This window comes from Copadichromis virginalis, linkage group LG4 (assembly GCF_057382275.1).
Source record: "Copadichromis virginalis isolate Kocher_CV1m ecotype Utaka linkage group LG4, C_Virginalis_male_GT1.1, whole genome shotgun sequence".
NCBI lineage: Eukaryota > Metazoa > Chordata > Actinopteri > Cichliformes > Cichlidae > Copadichromis > Copadichromis virginalis.
This window is the reverse complement of record NC_140621.1, coordinates 25,059,852-25,078,248: the sequence shown is the minus strand read 5'-3', so window position 1 is coordinate 25,078,248 and position 18,397 is coordinate 25,059,852. Positions and strand designations below refer to the sequence as shown.

At 37.5% G+C, this 18,397-nt stretch overlaps 2 protein-coding genes across 3 annotated transcripts; one reads left to right on the top strand and one right to left on the bottom strand.

Moving 5' to 3' along the window:
* Positions 1 to 6,083: 6,083 nt before the first annotated feature.
* LOC146711562 (uncharacterized) lies at positions 6,084 to 10,865 on the top strand. The gene is made up of 4 exons (XM_085454448.1): positions 6,084 to 6,362; positions 7,626 to 7,676; positions 8,154 to 8,220; positions 8,466 to 10,865. Exons 1-4 carry the CDS (start codon positions 6,246 to 6,248, stop codon positions 8,837 to 8,839), a joined length of 609 nt encoding a protein of 202 aa, XP_085310574.1. The 5' UTR covers positions 6,084 to 6,245; the 3' UTR covers positions 8,840 to 10,865.
* A 3,691-nt stretch (positions 10,866 to 14,556) lies between these two features.
* On the bottom strand, positions 14,557 to 17,564 carry tnfsf14a (TNF superfamily member 14a). 2 transcript variants are annotated; one of them, XM_085455454.1, is made up of 5 exons: positions 17,287 to 17,564; positions 16,917 to 17,127; positions 15,788 to 15,821; positions 15,635 to 15,700; positions 14,557 to 15,490 (listed from the first exon to the last, which is right to left on the bottom strand). In XM_085455454.1, the coding sequence occupies exons 2-5, from the start codon at positions 17,109 to 17,111 to the stop codon at positions 15,099 to 15,101; spliced, it is 687 nt and encodes a 228-aa protein (XP_085311580.1). In that variant the 5' UTR covers positions 17,112 to 17,127; positions 17,287 to 17,564; the 3' UTR covers positions 14,557 to 15,098. The 2 variants fall into 2 exon arrangements, with proteins under 2 accessions (XP_085311580.1, XP_085311581.1); XM_085455455.1 differs by lacking the exon at positions 17,287 to 17,564 and having other exon boundaries at positions 16,917 to 17,216.
* Between the last annotated feature and the right edge of the window lie 833 nt (positions 17,565 to 18,397).

The window sequence follows — 18,397 nt, the reverse complement described above, 5'->3', positions numbered from 1 at the left end:
CAGCCTGATGGAAATGGAGACTCCCTTTTTTAACTGAAAACTGAATGTTACCTGGAAAACATACAAGCACTGTTTTAATATTTCTCCACTTTTTATGCTTCTTTCATTTTTTTTACATACTGTAAAAAGTAGACGTTAAAGCCTACCGTGAGACAAAACCTTGAAATCATTGATGTTCAGATGGTGCATTAGTGCATTCATAGGGTTACAGGTAAACAAATATATGTCACCCTTGTTTTTTCTGACTCAGTTCTTTTATTTCATAACCTTTGATGCATCTGCTGTGCAAGTAAACGGCACAAAAAGTTCACGATATGGATCTAAACTGACTTTTGGATTAGCAGGTTAACCCTTATTGTCTAGGTAAAAGCTTTGCACATTTGCAATGAGCACCAAAAGCTAGATTATAGCTGCATCACATATCACTCATTGCTTCATTTCAAAAGCCTTCCAGTAGTGGTCATTTTTATGGAGGTTTTCAGAGCTCTTTCATTTTTACTGTTTTTTTTTTATTTTTGTTAAAAAAAGAGAGAAAATGTGTGTTCATATTTGGATAAACTTTTTAAGAAAAGGAAAAATGTCAATATAGGAGTGTGGTCCCAAATAATAATGGATTATCTTGTATTTTCCATAATTTTTTTTAAAAATCTGCTAAATCTCTGTAAACTAAAAATGTGGATCAGTCCATCGATGCATTTTCTTAGCTGCTTATCCATTTTACAGCTGCAACTTATCCAAGTTGTAATTAGTCCATGCTCACATTCACACCTACAGTACTTCATCACCTTCTTGAGTCACCACTAATTTCTTTATTTAGTGACTTACTGAAATATGAAAACATCCAAGGAAATACAATATATTAGGCAAAAACAGAGTTTGTACAATTCTAATGAACTTGAAAATCAACATTATGTATGTCCTGAACTCTCTTTCTTGTAATTTCTTCCATTTTAAGTGGAAATGAAAAAACATCCCAGGCTACACGAAGGACATTCAAAGCTCTTTTTTTGGCGCTGGCTGCCTTTTAATCCATTTTCTGTCATCGTGATCCCATGCTGCTTCAATAATGTTGAGGTCTGGGCTCTGGGGAGGCCAACCTGTGACTTATAGTGTTTAATTGTGTAGTTTTCTATCCATGAGTGCCTTTACTGCACTGACAGTGTGTTTGCAATCATGCTAAAAAAATGAAGTGGTTGCTAATCTGAGACTTTCCAGATAGTTTTTTATCTGCTGGATTAAAACTCTGATGGCACTTTTCTGTAATTCCATCAGTTTTGAGAAGATCCCTGACAGCACCAGTGTTGGGAAAGTTACTTTGAAAAAGTAATTAATTATAGTTACTAGTTACTTCTTCAAAAAAGTAACTGAGTTAGTAACTGAGTTACAAGATTCTAAAGTAATTAATTATTTGAAAAGTAACTATTGCATTACTTTAAAAAAAATGTTTAACCCTCTGGGGTCCAGGGTATAATTGGCTATTTTTAACTACTTTTGATGTTTCCTCTACATTTCACCTTTAAAAACTATTTACTTTGCCTTGTTTGGTATCATCAGCACAACCTCCCATGTCTGAATTTACAGTTATGTTTTCATTTTGACATACTGTATTAACACAATTGATCTAAAATCAGACAAAAAACATAACATTTGAGTAGAAAAAAGTTATATTTTTTACTGTAACAACCACAAACATGTTTAATGAATCATATTTCATAACTTTAAATACAAATATAAATTGTTCAAGTTTTACAAACAACAAAGTTATTTGCAGCCATTTACCTTTTACCATTTTTTATAACCATTTCAAACTGCATTCAATAAGATGCCACACAAATTATTTGTGCCACTCCAAAAATTTCTGTCCACTATAAAGGAGAACAGCACAGCCTGATACCTGCGGGTCTGACAGCAGGTGTATCACTCCTGTTTTCTACCTGGAGACAGCAGTCGCCTCATTGTTCTGACACACAACACAAAACTATCCACAACACTACACACTAACTACACAAGCCAACACATTAACTACACGCTCCAAACACGCTAAACGTCACACATCTCTCACATCTCAAAACTCAGTCTCTTTCTTTTTCTGCTCTGTATTTCTCGCCATCACTCCTAAACCTTCCCCCTCTTCCTAAACAACTAAATGTCATGTTGTCATATCATTTTTGATTGGTCGACATGGTGCATTTTTCCACCAACACGAAAGGGCTGTTTTTTGTTTTGGTTTTTGGGGGTTTTTTTTGGTCATAAGCAGAGAGTGCTTGCTTGCGCTTTTCCTTAGACAGTAAACGTGATGAAACTATTCAGGAAAAAACACGCGTATGTATTGTTTATCATGACTCTGGTTTTGCGTGGCCTATCAACACAATTTATAAACTGGTATCTATCACCTTGTTGCTTTGTCTTTAAGTGGTCATGTGATTGCCTTACCACGACTACTTTATTCTCCCTCAGTCAAACAGCAGCACTCATTGGCTCCAGGTGTTGTGCCAGAAGCTACTTCCGTGCAACTGATATAAGATGCAGTAAGCTGAAGACAGCTTCAACCTTCTGTTTGTTGAAAAATAGTAACGCGACCACACAGCATTTTCTTGTTAGTAACGGTAACGGCGTTGTAATGATAGAAATAGTAATTAGTTAGATTACTCGTTACTGAAAAAAGTAATGCCGTTAGTAATGCCGTTACTTGCTAAAATGTAGCCCCAAATCATGACAGAGCCTCCACCATGTTTTACAGATAGCTGATACTCACTACTAAACCTCTCTCCTGACCTCCTCTGTACACAATAATGACAACTTGCACAAAAATGACAAATTTGGGTTCATCGCTCCATAAGACCTGCTGCTGCTGATTTTCAGTGCAGTTTTGTGTATTTTTGTATACCTCAGTCTTCTCTCCCTTCTTGACTTCCATTGTTCATCTGCTTTAGATAGTTTTTTTAGGCCTGCCACTTTCCTCAGATGTTTTAAGGTAGCAGGGTGACTGTTGGAGGCAGAACTTCCTGACTGGACGGTTGGTGGTCTGATCTTTGGCAGTCTGCATGCCAAACTGTAGCCAAAGTTGCTCTTTGATGCATTCATTGGTGTATAAATGTGAGCAACCAGTCCATTTACCATTTACTGCACACCATGGCAAAATATTCCATGTTTTTGCACAATAGCTGTTTGTTAGTGTAAAAACACATTTTATGCCTATCAAACTGTGTTATCAATTGTCTGTGTCAGAGATTCAATTAAAGAAAAAATGGGGGAGAAAGTAAAAGAAAGATTTAATTTAAGATCCTGTCATATAGAAGGACTGGGCTGAAAATAAATGAAATGAAACCTAAAAGCCTGAAGAAATATTTCCCATGACTAACCTTCTACAAATTAGAAGTAAATCTGGATCCTTGGAAGTAAAATACAAAGAATTCAATACAATACTGCACAGCCAATCTTTCAACCACAACAACAATCTTTCAACCACAACCATAGTTTTGAACTCGGAAGAAATGGAGTATTCAGAGAGAAATGAAAGAAAGCAAAAGGAAACTGTTTCTCTATGTTGAATTGTGTATTTTCTGTGGGAAATTCTACAGTGATGCAGTAAAAGTAGTAAAACCCCATCTTCAGTTGTCTGGAACACAGTATCACAGCTTTGCATTTACTGTAGGGCAATAATCATAACTACTAATGAAACTAAGTACGAGCTTTTGTTGGTCGTTGAACTTTTTCTTTCCTTTTTGCTGATGGTCTCAGTTTTGTGCATTTTTGATTTATGGCCACTAGATGGCTGTAAGTCATCATAAATCCTCCTGAGACCCAGAATAAAATTTTGTGATATTTAGATTTGACAGTCACATGCTACAGCAAATGTTGGAACTGGAAGGAGAGTCTTACTTAGTCAGTTTCATACTTAGTGCTGTCAGGAGATGCAGGTGGAGTGGGGTCTGATCTTACAGCAAGAAGGTGAAAGTTCAGAGAAGGATATGTAAACAGTGGACGGCAAAATAATGACACAAAGTCTATTACTTGTAAGCTAGGGCTATGAAGTTGTGGGCTCAGCAGATTTAAGCTGTCTTGCTGTATTCAGTTAAGAGAGCTCTTCAAGATGTCTCTTATCATTAACACCAAGAACATTTGTTGTTTTGATGGACTGCCTAATCTTAAAGAATCTGTCTTATTAGTTTCTATTAGCTGAAAACAGGAAACAGTAAATTCAAATCCTGTGTTATCTCAGTCATGCCGTGAACACAGATATGCTGAAGAATGTTTTTGCCTTTCATGTATTGTTTAAGCTGAATTCAACTGATAAAGACAAGACACATAGACTTTAATGCTTTTTTCCTCATAAATGTAATTCATTACAGAAGTGAAACTTTAAGTGTGTGTGTGTTTTCTAGAAATCAGAATGCCTAAAGATTTCAAATCCAATGTGGCAGTTGAGAAACCACACCAGACAACTTCAAAGCCCTCGCACAATATTTCTGGAGTGCCATTATTTTGCCCTGACTCAGACTCCTCAAAGGCTGGTATGTCTTCCTCTGAGCTTTCACCTTCCTGCTCTAATGGCTGGCCTTGCTCCACCTCATCTCCTGACAGCTGTAAGTCTGACTCTCCTTTCACAGTTCTGAGTAAATGTCCTTTTCTCCTCGTCCTGCCCTTTGCTTCCTGAAATATTAAAATAAGTTCAGGATGTGAGGCAGTAAGACCTGCTGTCCACTACAAAGGGCACTGGATAACACTTTTGTTCCAGAAGGGTTAAAATTGCTATACAATTCTAAAATCACACTAAATCAAAGACACTCAAATAGAAGAAACAAACAAAAAAAATCACTTTGTCTCCTTTGTGGCTATAAAATGTGGAAGCTGCAATTCTTGTACAAGAAAATCCATGTGCTCTGTTAGCCCAGCTCCCACAAACATAGCATTGATAAGATCAGAATGTGATATAGATTGTATGTGCCTCAGAAGTTGTACTGTGATTTATCATGAGTTGCGCACTTTGTTTTGGCTTATGTTTTGGAAAATAGTGAATCATCAACAATGCAGAAGTAAGCTAGTTGCATTGCAGAAAGAATCATTGCTTTCATGTCATCGTATTCATCACACAATGAGAGACAGCAGGGGTTTCTCACTGTCCTTTAAACATGCACATGACTCGATACTGCTGACTCCTAAAAAAAAAACAATTGCTCATCGGCTTTCCCCATCTTATCAAAAGAAAAAAAACATAACAATCTCTTGTTCCTTTTTTGCTTCTCATAATTTCATTTAACTAAAATGTATCCATGTAACAAGTCTGGGCATGTTGTTTACAGCTCTGTTACTTGACCATTCCCAGTCATAAACACCGCATGCATCATTTTTTCTGAGTGATTGAGTTTGATGACGCATACCTGAACCAAAGCCCATCCTGTTTTTGCTGCCATGAAACTTTCCCCTGTCAAAGTACAAACAGAGAAAGTGAAACCACATTTACTGACCACAAGCAGAATTTAGTTGCAGGTGGGAATTTTTAAAAAGCGCAAATAGTAAACAGCTCATCACAACATTTTTAGAGTTCCACTGCTAAATTTTGCAGTGACATTCTGTTATAAGATCAGACTTAAGATAAGTTGTTGATAAGTCAACAATATGTGGTTGAATTATGTTGCGACAGTTCTTTCTTTTATATTCAGTTTACTATTTTTATCTCTGGTTATGATGCTTGCGTCAGTTCCAAACAAATATTTTTAAGGATAAACTGTAACAGAGGCATATTGTCATGTTGGTACACATCTTTACCCTTCCATTTTAATATTAGTGGAGAAATACACATAGAAAAAAATCAGCAAAGTAATGATTTTCAGTGTTGTAATAACCACGAAAATATCCTAAAATTTTCACTTTAACAGTCTCTTCATAAATAAGGAAGTTAAGAACACATTTCAACATATATTTATGTCAAAGTTTCACTCCTTCCTTTTCTCCCAGCTGTCAGTATTGTTCCTGTCTGTGTGACTTGTGGTGAGTAGGAGAAAAGGGCCAGTCCCTTTAGAGATATAGATATAATCTGGCTGTGTCTCCCTTCAGTAGCATACAGGGGAAAGTACCATTTGGATACTTCAGATACTTAGGCCACACAGTGAGCTCAGGAAGCGAAGTAACACATCAGTGCACAGCAGAGGAAACTCAGGACTTGTACAGTCGTCGTTTCTTAACATCTATCTTCCTGCGTTCCCCGGGCTAAGAGCGCTCCGAACCCTGCTGTTTGACTGACGATGCCGGAGCCTACCCAGAATTTACTGATCCGTATCCTCGTGTTGTGGAACACCGTAATCACCATATTCCTAATTGTGTTCTTCGTTCTATACTTCACAGCAGGACATAAAGGCTTGGTGAGAACTCTTTGAATAATACTTTAACTATGGTGATTAGTGATTAGACAAAAAAAGGTAACTTCTTTTTAAAACCGTTAGTGTAGCATGAACATTTTTTTGAATAATAACATGAACTTCAGAAAAAGTCAACATCTGTGCCGTACATCTGCTCTTATTTGTGGTTTTGGTAGTAGCTGGTAACTGGTGAGAAAGACACCTATGCCTGTGGTCTACATTTGGTTACAGACCCCCGTCATAACACCCAGTCACAGCTTTCGCATAATGTTCAGTGTTTTTGAGTTAAGTTGGTTTCTCATAGAATAAAATAAGATACAGTAATACAGCACCAGGGATGCCTTACTTCATTCAAAACACAAGTTTTAATACTGGGAGAAAATAGAAGTCATTTGTAGTTTTATAGAAAATAAACATATTTAAATGTTTAAACAGTCAAGAAGGCATCTTATTGACAAAAGATTGCCTAAAAGAAATTGGATGACATCTGGTGCTTTTGTAGAACTATGTTAACCCTCCTGTTATGTTGGTTTCCAGGAACACCAATTATGCTCCTGGGTTCATTTGGGCAAATTTACTCATCCAAAAGTGTCAGAAACACTGGCATTGATTATTTTACAATTTTGTTTTATAATTTTGATTTTTTTTTTTCATTTTCTGTAGTGATGCAGATGACATGTGACATCTCTTCTATTCTGGGTCAATCTGACCCGCAACATAACAGGAGGGTTAAAACATTACAATAGTATGATCATTTTTTGAATAAATTACACGAAGGGCAGAAAAAAAAATCAACATCTGTGCCGTACAGCTGTTCTTTTTTGTGGTTTTTGTAGCATAGCTGGTGAGAAAGACACCTATGCCTGTGGTCTACATTTGGTTACAGACCCCCGTCATAACACCCAGTGACAGCTTTCTCATAATGTTCAGGTTCAGGTTTAGTTGGTTTCCCATAGAATAAAATAAGATACAGTAATACAGCACCATGGATGCCTTACTTCATTCAAACGCAAGTTTATTACTGGGAGAAAATATAAGTCATCTGTAGTTTTATAGAAAATAAACATATTTAAATGTTTAAACAGTGAAGAAGGCATCTTATTGACAAATGATTGCCTAAAAGAAATTGGATGACAGCTAGTTCTTTTGTAGAACTATGTTAAAACTCACAATTGCACCTAAATTTCAGAGTTTCAGTCAGTTTCCACCCCGAAATCCTCTTACAGTATTTAGTATAAGCACTTTTGTTTCCTTTTCCAATCTTAGGAAAATAGTGCTGTAGAATCATCCAAAATTTCCTCCACGGAAAAGAGATGGGTAAGCTATCCATCATTTCTAAGATTTATTCAGAGTTTGTGTTTCTCTCCTGACTTTTGTGTTAAACATTCACCCTCTGTCCATTTTCCTTTATTTCATGCCACAAAGACGTCCTGCTGATGTTACATGTATTTACTATAAGTACACATGTTTAGTAAGCGAGATAGATGCTGCACTATGTATGTCAGATTAATTCCATTTCTTATGAGTTACGTATGTCTAACCACTCTCCTCCCCTCTTGGAGGAAGCTCAGTGACGTCATTGCCACATTCGGGGAAATGCCACTAAACTCAACTGTTGTCTCTTCATTTTCCTTCTGAAGTTAGTACACAGTCTATGCTGTAAGCTGCTGTTGTCTCACGTTGAATAAACTGCAGCCTCTCTGGGCCTGAGTGTGTGTCCCTGGAAGTCATGTTTGCACCACATTTACTGTTACTATTTTGAGAGTGATAAATCCCTTCTTCTTCTTTCAACAGACAACCACCGCCCCCTCTAGCCTCTCCTCAATTACAGGAAAAATGCTCAGCTTTAAGTTTGAGGAAGGTAATGTTTTTCTTATTTCAATTTATTATCTCCACTTAAAATTTATCATATCCCCATTCAAATATTGCTGTGTTTATACTTTCTTTGTCAGAAGAAAAAAAATGTAATCCCATGAAATACATACAGTCAGTAAATAAATGAATACAGTCAAATGTACTTTACTTCAGGAAAAAATTTGATTTAAAAACTGAATATAGAAAAAACAAATTTAGCATCTATAGCAGTCTATTTTATGTCCTCCACAGATGAAAGTGATATAACATGGAGTCCAATTCGTTCAGATAAAACCCTGATTTCAAAAGTCAACAATGGCCTGAGCACGAACGTGGATGGATACTATTTCCTAAATCTTCAGGTTACAATGGATCCCAGCGTTTCAGGCTGTTCCACAGCAAATCGATCCACTGTGGAGCTGGTGAAAATACAGGACGGCACAAAAAAAACTCTCCTAATGGGCTTAATTAACAAAGAAACAAACACCACAGGTATTCTCAGCAAGGTAGTGGAGTGCGGTGCTGGAGCAATACTGAAAGTCAACATTAGTAACTTATTACTCAAGTGTGTTGATAAAAATGAGAGTAAAACTCACCTGGGTATCATCTTCATGCCACGGCTTTAGATGTAAGTTCATTATTTTTGGCATAGTGCACGACACCTTTCCAGCTTTGGAACCCACACTGAAGCAAACCTAGTCTGAATCTTGTTGGGTGTACTTGTTCACTTTGGATGGATGGTCTGTTGATCGCCAGATTAGCAATTTACCAAACAATTTCTGTAAAAGATGCATAAAAAAAAGCTGAATTCAATAAGAGGTTGGATGAAAACCTCGTCTCTTTTTACATTCCGGTCTGCAAAAAAAGAAAGAGCTCACCTTAAACAGGGTTTATAATGATCCAATGATGTTCAGTTTTGTAAAGTAGATATAGCAGACCGGGTATTGGTCTCAGGTTGTATCATCACTACAAAATCACACTTGAAAACAGCGCAATGTATGTAATGTATTGTGTATTTAATGGATTAGAACCAAAGCTGGATTGTTTTCATTGTTCTCAAATAGCTGTTTTAAACAGAAACTTTGAAGCGTTGTTCAGAATTGACAGATCTCACTTGAGCTTTGCATGTTTAAAATATCTAGTAGTTGATTTCAAGAATTTATTGTGCTGAAGTGTCACATTTTTCAGCAGGAGATTGCTTTTGATGTTTGCACAGATTATACTTTCTAATTTCTGATTCATTTCTTGTTTTGTTAACATTGTATGAATTCTGTATTTAAGTTTATTTATTTATTTCTCTCAACAAAAACCATGTGCAGCATATGATTTAGACACATAATGGATGTAACAAAAAACCCCATGGCAGGTCAGCTAATAATCTATGAATGTTTATTTTCTCAGTGATAATGTTCCACAGGGTGTACCAGTCGCAAACTGGTAGTGAGTCACTGGAATCTATGTAGAGAATTGACTTTGTTTGTTAAAAGAATGTAATTCATATTTGGAAAGAACAAAGGTGTAGTTTTGATTTACTTGACCAATAACATACTTGAGTATTTCATCTCATTAGTCTAAAGTTAAGTGTGAAATGACTTGATAAGCTCCAGACATCCTTGACTACATGTACTATACATTGTGACACGTGAAAACACAAGTCGCAGTGGTTGTTGCGGTAAGTTTCATGTGTTTGAGATTTGAAAGAAATACTGGGTTTTTTCACTTTTTGTATTTTTTTTTTGATGTTTTAGTGGAAGAGGAAGCTGCTTATGCATTTGAAAAGATTTCTGTGAGACCTGCTAAATGTGTGTGTTTAAATTTGACTTTAACCATTGTTATGAAAAAAATAAGAGTACGTCTTAGTTAAAAATGTTCACTGTCTTTATTGTATTTGATGTGACTGTAAAACAAAAACAAACTCAATATGAATCAAAGGACACGATAACAGTGATTAAGGGCTTTTGGGTTTGAGTCATTTATGAGACCCTACATATGAAAGTGAGAGGTCATGAGTTAACATTGGATTACCACATAATCACTAATAGAAAGATACAGCGGGACCCTCCCTGTCTATATGCTGTCGAAGAATATGTCCTCTTGACTCTTGACAAAGCAAACAGAAGAAATGCTTCTCATACAAAGCATTCAAAGTCACATCCAGTGACCTAAATTGCAGTGACAGAGATACAGTAAAGCAGCAAAAAAGGTCACTGGAACATTAGTCATCACAGTCAAGAGGCACATTTTCCAGCTTTCATTTGAAAACTTTTGTTTTCCAAACCTCAGCCACAAACGAGTCCCATATCTCTCAGTGCTCTGTCAATTAGTTGTTGCTACCACAGCTTTCGATTGCAGCGAAGAGGTCCAGGATGTAAAAATTGATAGCAGACATAGCAAACTACCACCCACTCTGTCTCTTTTATTAGAGGCCTTAGATGCATTTGCATGGGTTGATTTTGGGTGCTCCCTTCCTACTGCTTTCCACTGCCCAATGTCAAGATAATAAATGGTGTATTCACACAGAGAAAGTGTATAACCTCTACACATCATTTTTGCCCAGACATCATGGAGAGAACTTAGACATTAGAAACATGTTTACAGCATGCACTTTTTGAATAACAATCTTCCAGTTTCTTCTTGTAACCCTTATCAATATGCCACCTCTTACAATAAAAGATTTGTCAGACTAGAAAATGTCTGAAATGAGTAAGCTTGTAAATCCAGTCACAGCGGTTTTTTTAATCTTGAATCAAAATGATAGTGATGTCAAATCTTTAAAAGTTCAAATATTTCTCACTCACATATTTTTCCTCCAGCCTGTAGTGTTAAATAGCCATGTAGAGTATTGTGTGTGGGTTACCCAGTTTTGGATATATACACTACTGTGCTACAAGAGTGCTATGCGCAGACACAAATTTCTGATATTTAGCAAAAGACTAAAACAATAGAAGAATTTTTCTTGTTAAAATTCAAGTACAGATCTCTTGGATGGTTACCGCCGCACAACAGGCATCATAATTTAACAGCTAATCCAATTAAAATTCTACTAAAGACAACAATAGCACAAACACAGTGGAAAGGTCACGTTTAATAGCAGAGGTGAAGCCTAACCCACACACACACAGGTCAGTTACAGCTGTCTGTGTCCAGCAGCTGAGCAGCTCCTGTATCTCCATAAAGCTGTTATTAATTAACACTATCCACACAGTTCTAGACCATTTTTGAATCAAGCTGTAAATATGGTGTTTTAAAGCTGCAAAGTTGGGTATTTTTGATCTGATCAACTGCAGATTTTTGATCTAATCATCTGCAGAGGAATGGTTTATTTAAAGAGTTTCGTGAGGTTTCAGAACTCATCATTGTACAGAAACAGCATAATTGAAGGTCATGAATGAATCATATCTATCTAATGGATTCCAATTGGAAAGAACATATAATTTGTTTGCATAAAGGGACAGTCCTCTTCACACACACTTCATACACTAAGGTTAATTATGGAGTTCCGCAGGGTTCCATGCGAGGATCAGTTCTGTTGACTTTATACAGCCACTATCATTAAAAAGCAAAGGGTACATTTTCACTGCTATCCAGATGACACCCAACTTTATCTGCCCATGAAGCCAGATAACACTCACCAATTAGTTAATTGCAAGAACAACTTAAAGACAAAAAGACCTGGATGATCTCTTATTTCCTGCTTCTAAATTACAGCAACTGGTGTCTAACTGGATACTTAGAATGGCATTACCTTGGCCTCCAGTAAAACTGGGAGAAATTTTAGAGTCGTTTTACATCCTTCAGTGTATATATTGAGCTAATATGTAGGACTGTTTTTTTGCATTTGTGCAATATCTTTACAATTAGAAACATCTAATTTTAGAGTGATGTTAAAAAACTAGTTCATGCATTTATTACTTCTTGGCTGAACTACTGTAATTCGATAGGACGGGGCTCTCCTAAAATCTCCCTGAAAAGCCTTCAGTTGATCCAAAATGCTGCAGTAAAAGTACTGACAGGGACTAGAAAGAGAGAGCATGTTTCTCCATTATTGGCTTTTCATCATTCATTCTCCTCATATACCAGTTCTAGAATAATCAGGCCCTGTCTTACCTTAAAGACCTCATAGTACCATATCACCCCAATTGAGCACTTCAGTCTCAGACTGTTGGCTTACTTGTGGTTGCTAGGATATTTAAAAGAAGAATGGGAGGAAGAGCTTACAACTTTCAGGCCTCTCTTCTGTGAAACCAGCTCCCACATTGAATTTTAGCAACATTTTAAGACTATTTTCAAGACTGAGGTTAAAACTTTCCTTTTTGATAAAACCTATAGTTAGGGCTGGATCAGATGATCCTGGGTTCGTCCTCAATTATGTTGCAATAGGCCTAGGTTCCTGGGTCATTCTCATTATGCAGTGTTACTTCAGCTCTTTTGTCCTGTCTCCCTGCCCCAACCTCCAGTCCCTGACCCTCCATGAGCCTGGTTCTGCCAGAGGTTTCTTCCTGTTAAAAGGGAGTTTGTCATTCTCACTGTTGCCAGGTGCTCATAGCTGGTCCTTTGATTGTTGGTTTATTTGAAGAGTTTTAGTCAGGCTTCAGAACTCTGTACAGACACAGCATTAGTGAAGGCTTGGTGTTTTCTGTGTTTTTGCAGGGTCTTTACCTCGTGATATAAAGCAAACCAAAGTGATTATTGTTATGATTTGATACTAAATAACAAAAATATAATTGTTTTGCTCACCTCTTTTTGAAGCCAGAAGGCACCTGATATAGATGAAGTACTAATTCTTCAGCTAACTAGCGTTTATATTGGTTAATTAGTATTGCACTAATAAAATACTAGACTTTAACTCAAGTGTAGACTTGTGGGGTGGCCTGTATCTCACAGACAGCCACAATATTAATCAGATAATAGATTAAAAAAGCACCAAGGGCACAAAAACTGATCCCTAACTCCAGTGGATGAGTTACAGTTCACCCCACTCAAAGTTTTAGAGTTGTTCTGAAGAGGGGGGAAAGCCCCCACAGAAGCCCAAACTGTTATTTGTACCAACACAAGGGGACAGCATTTAGCTGCGGACTGTTTGCTGTGCTCCTCTTTCAGTTTTGCTTTGCATAAAAAAATATATTCTCCATAAACTATGTTGTGTGATTTTAGCCAAAAAAAAGGTTCAATTTAAGAGGCCATTTTTGCCTTATTTCAAAAGTTGATTGTAAAAATCAGCAGTGCTCAAGAGATCAATATCTCACACAGACCTGCTTTATAAATGGAAAATGTTGATTTCATATACGGAAGTGTAAAGATTTTGGTTCATGTCATAACCGGTGATAGAGTACTCTCAGCCCACACAAATTCTCTATACAAGTCATGCTTGGCCTCGAAACTACACAGCTGATACAGCTCGCGCTGCTGCGCTACCGTCGTCTCTCACACTTCACAGGTCAGCCAGCGCTGGAAGATCATGACTCACACATGTGTTATTAAAAGACCAGAAGACTTGAGAAAACATCATTCAGCTCATGGATAACTAAACTCTGGACTGGAGTTACACTTTCAGCTCTCAAGTGTGTTTTCCCAATTTGAGTAATCCATACTTGGCTGAGGGAAAATTAATTAGAGAAATCACTCAGCCTACACACCCACCCATAGAAACACATACATGCACATACACATATTCATTCACATACACTCACACACACACATGTTGCTTCATTTTCACCAGCCATTTCTCTCTGGGTCTGGGGTTGGAAAGTGAGTCAGCCAAGCAATCTGCTGCTATCACCCCCCTCCCCCCGGCAGCCCCCACTACCACTTCCTTTTCAGTTTACAAATATACAACTCTGTGGGTGTCTTCTTCGAACACACATAGATGAAGGGAAAGTATAACAGTGACTGCATGGGACATACAAAAAAGGGGAAAAAGAAAAAAGCTTCAAAGAGCTTCTCGTTCGCACAGACCTTGTCATGGTTGCACGTTGTGCCGAGATGTGACTTGAAAAGAAACGATGTAATCTACTGAAAAAAAGTAGTAAATAGAAAAGTAAACCAACAATGAAGACGTTGACATTTTTCACATCCACTTTAAACCTTTAAACCTTAAATAATGTTGCTGCCAGTATACATTCAGGTGAGAAGAAGCTGACATGATGACACTTTACTTTTTGGGCCATTGTGGTATTGAAAAAAAAAGTTCCTCCAGTAACTGCTGTGTGGTTGGACTGAGTGGGCGACAACATTTTTAATACAGAGACCACTGAGCCTGTATCACGGTCTCATCTTTCACGGCAGGAAGTGAATACACTTCCCTTACTGTGCATGGCTAACAAAAAAGACCAAACCAAACAGGTCTTTTAAATTATTATGTGTTTATTTCATTGCACTGTATGACTTAATGTATATAAATACAGAAAAATGAGCTTTTTTCTTTAATAATAAAAAACAAATTCATAAATAGTGTGCTGTACGTGTTACAGCAAGTAGGAAAAAGAAAGGTTACAGTCTTATTTTTGATATTAGTATGAACACTCAGCAACAATCTGAAGTTCAATCTGTGAAATATGTATATATATATTAGAAATGAACTGTTAGAAATCATATTTTAACAATCAAAGTTTTGTTTTAAAGCAAATACACAAGCATATAAGCATATCAAATTTCCCTGTTGTCCGACTGTTCGTTACACTTATAAAACAAAATTGAGAGTTACATCTGCAGAAACAAAGCTGGCAGCACAGCCCTGCACTTTGCAACGTGCAAAGGCACAAAGAGGATTTGACACTTGCCTTCCTTGCGGTTACGGACCTGCTTTTTCATGTCAAAGAGAATCACAAACCCCTGAGAGGACTTATAGGTTTTAATTTACTCTCATTTAGAGCCTTTATGTGGCATCTATATCATATAGGCACCAAAGACATTCTCAGAGGGTTTGTGGCGTACAATTTTTGCAGTGTCACTCACGTCCACAAAAATACCATCATCCTTATAAAGGTGAAACACTCCACCCAGGTAACTGTTGGATTGTGTTTTTTGACTGACTTTTGAATGTGAAGGATATTTCCTGGACTGCAGGAGGGTGATATTCCCTGAATACCTGTCAGTATGCATGCTAATACGATGCTGAAATCCGTTGCTGTCTGAGAAGAAAACCTTGGAATAGACATAGTAATAACCCTCTTTCTCAATTTTAAGCTCTCTGTCTTTGTAGGTCATTTCATAGAGGAGAGGGTCTGCATTCATGCTCCATGCCATTTTGTTTTTTGCATGAGCTACATCTTGTCCATCTGAAAAATATAAGAACAAATGTAATCATTCTAATAAAATAAAGTGCAAACATCACACTGTGAAGAGCAATATGTACTTAATTATGCATCTTGGTAATAACTGAAACATTATGTTTCTGGCAGTTAGGGAAATGCTGTTTTTACCTGTCAGATGTGCAACCGGTTTAGAGGGAGGAATACCATAACTGGGTTGTTCAGTGGCAGTTGTAACTGTGAGAGGACGAAACATTATTTATCTAGTGTGGAATAAGTAAACGGAAGGTGCTCGTCATCTGTGTCTAAAGTGCTGAGACTCACCTCCGATGAGCTTAGAGATCGATTCTGAGTCGGTCTGCAACGAAAACGAAAGAGGGTTAATGTATTTTTAATGTGCATTTGCATTTTTGAGCGTGCACATGTAGATGCGTAGATGCAATCGGCTCTTGTGGATAACAAAGTTGTGAAAATAGAAGTTTAACAATATTAAAATGTAATTGTAACAGGCATTGTTTTTCTGCAGAGAATGGTAGGACAGAAGAAAGTAGATTGCTATCATGATACCGGAAGTAGACCACTTCCTTTTTGCCATCATCCCTTGTTTGTACACTGTGCACACACTCAAAAATGCCACTGCTGTTATTCTGTTCTATAATACGTGACAGCTACACAGTGCATCAGTGCTGTACAGGAAACTGACTCTGTACGTCCACCGCCTCAGAAAGTATGTCTGCCCCCTCCCCACATGCACGTCATTAAAGTTGTCCGTAAATGAGCTGGACTTTAGAGTACTTCTCCATGTGTGCTTGGCCCTCTTCCCCATAATAGTGAAATAAATTCATGATCAGCAGTTTTTACTGAAAATAAATTCATCTCAGCAGAATTTCTATCACAAGAGCCCCTGTGTTTGCGTCACAAACCCTTCCAGATACCCAGACATACATATTGCATAAAGAATCTCTGCAATAGGATCTTCTCTAAGTCAAACTGTTATTCTATTCTATTCTGTTGTGGAAATTTACATTTTTAATAACTTTCTCACATACAGCTCAAAGTAATCTACATTTTTATGCCTATTTATGCATCTACATGTTTAATTATGACAATATCAATGATATAAAACAAAAACTCAGGTTTAAAGAAAATCAAGACCTGTAGCAATCTGCTGTGACCTTTAACCAAACGCATTTCTGATTACGAATACTTCTGATTGAGTGAAAGTGTTATTAAAATGACTGACAGAAAATATGTAGGAGAATACTGTGAAAAAGTACGAAAAGAAAACTGGAAGTGAGAACACTGTGGTAAACAATGAATAAACTCTTACAATGAAAGCGAGATTCAGAGGCGTTGAAACAGATATTTAATGGAAAAAAGATCTACCGAGACAATGAGCTAATAATAAATCATAGAATGAAATTGCAAAAGGTACAGAAATGGTGATACTTACATGTTCGGCCTGGTAGAGTCCATAGATGAAGCATGCTTCTATGACCATGCCGCACAGCGCCACGCTCACCAGCATGAAGAGCAGGATCTGAGCCACCCCGGTCTTTTTTCGCATCTGGATCAGCCTGGGGGGCACTGGAGGCCTTGTGGCATGGGTGTCCACCACACACACAGAGGGATATTTAATCTTCTCCATACTTTCTGGGTTTTTTCTGTAAATGGAAAAGAATTCAGTGAGGCGCTCTCACTGAAGTAGCTGCTGCTACTTCAAAAAGACAGTAAAGACAGAGAGACCTGAGAGACAGGCAAGTGTGAAGAAGTTTCAGAATGGGTGGGCTTACTTCTGGTTGGTTCAAGTGGAGCAAACTTACCAGCAATCAGAGACAGAAGTCTTGAGATGTATCACCAAAGCACCTTTGAGAGCTTCCAACGTGCACTTGAACTGCACGCACCCAAAGGATACTCCGAGGTTATGTCACTCTTTCCAGTGTAGTCAATAAATCGTTTTTGAAGTGTCACGGTTGAAGGCGACATTCAGTGAGTGGAAGACCCAGAGCAATGCATTCTGACCTCCCCATTTACACCCTCCCACTTCAGTGCAGCAGCAGTGCAGAATGTCTCCAGTCCCACTTCCTCCCTCGTTAACACTCTTTTTGGTCTGACAGTTACAGTAACAGACCAAAGTTGTACACATATGTCCTTTGTCACTTTAAGCACATTTGTGAAAGACCCTAAAAGGTCACAAGCCACCTTAAGTAATGGGTTTAAAATGTATATATTTTCTCCCAAGGCTTGGTTATTTTACGAGAAAGTATTTTGAGGTTTAAACAGTATGCATATTCCATCCAGTCAGTGCTGGTAATACGTAGCACTGGTTAATATAATTTTTCATTATCTTCACTAGCATCTAATTAGTAAACAGTTAGCATCCCATTGGTTAGCAGGAAAAAGTCGTTTAGCTTCTACATGAGGGTGATAACAGTCATGGGGAAAAAAATATGCACACCCAATGCAATTTGTTGGACGCTTTCCCTACAGATAAACATTTTATGCTTGGACACAGGGGAAATTAGTTAATTTAAAAAATGTATAGGTGTAATTTTCCACCAATCTGTGACATAGTCTTAGCGTAAAATGCAAGAACATGTCATTTCAATCTTGCCTTTGACTTAACTTTCCACTTCACTTCTTCTTTTTGAGTGATTCCTTCTTAAGTCGTTCCTTGGTGTAAAGGGCCATCGCTGTCTTAAAAGTCCACTCAGCTTTGGCACAGATGGCCTCATGTTAAGCAGAATGCAGAATGAATTCAAAGCTGAATGGCAATGGCAGAGAGCCGTTTATCCCCCAGGAAACAAACAACCACAACACAATAAAGTTTCCATCAGTATGTGGCAAAGCTGTCCTTGGTTGGTCTGCTGTTAGTGCTGCTGAACAACTCTAACTTTGATTTGTGTCTCCAGAGCACAATATTCCAAACGACCT

Bases quoted from the DNA above. Each gene is read 5' to 3' on its own strand.
- tnfsf14a (XM_085455454.1), bottom strand. From the start codon at position 17,111: ATGGAGAAGATTAAATATCCCTCTGTGTGTGTGGTGGACACCCATGCC. The intron at 15,822-16,916 runs GTAAGTATCACC...TTTTCGTTGCAG, and splicing joins GACTCTACCAGGCCGAACAT to ACCGACTCAGAATCGATCTC. The intron at 15,491-15,634 runs GTAAAAACAGCA...TATATTTTTCAG, and splicing joins ACCGGTTGCACATCTGACAG to ATGGACAAGATGTAGCTCAT.
- LOC146711562 (XM_085454448.1), top strand. From the start codon at position 6,246: ATGCCGGAGCCTACCCAGAATTTACTGATCCGTATCCTCGTGTTGTGG. The intron at 6,363-7,625 runs GTGAGAACTCTT...TTCCAATCTTAG, and splicing joins CAGCAGGACATAAAGGCTTG to GAAAATAGTGCTGTAGAATC. The intron at 8,221-8,465 runs GTAATGTTTTTC...TGTCCTCCACAG, and splicing joins CAGCTTTAAGTTTGAGGAAG to ATGAAAGTGATATAACATGG.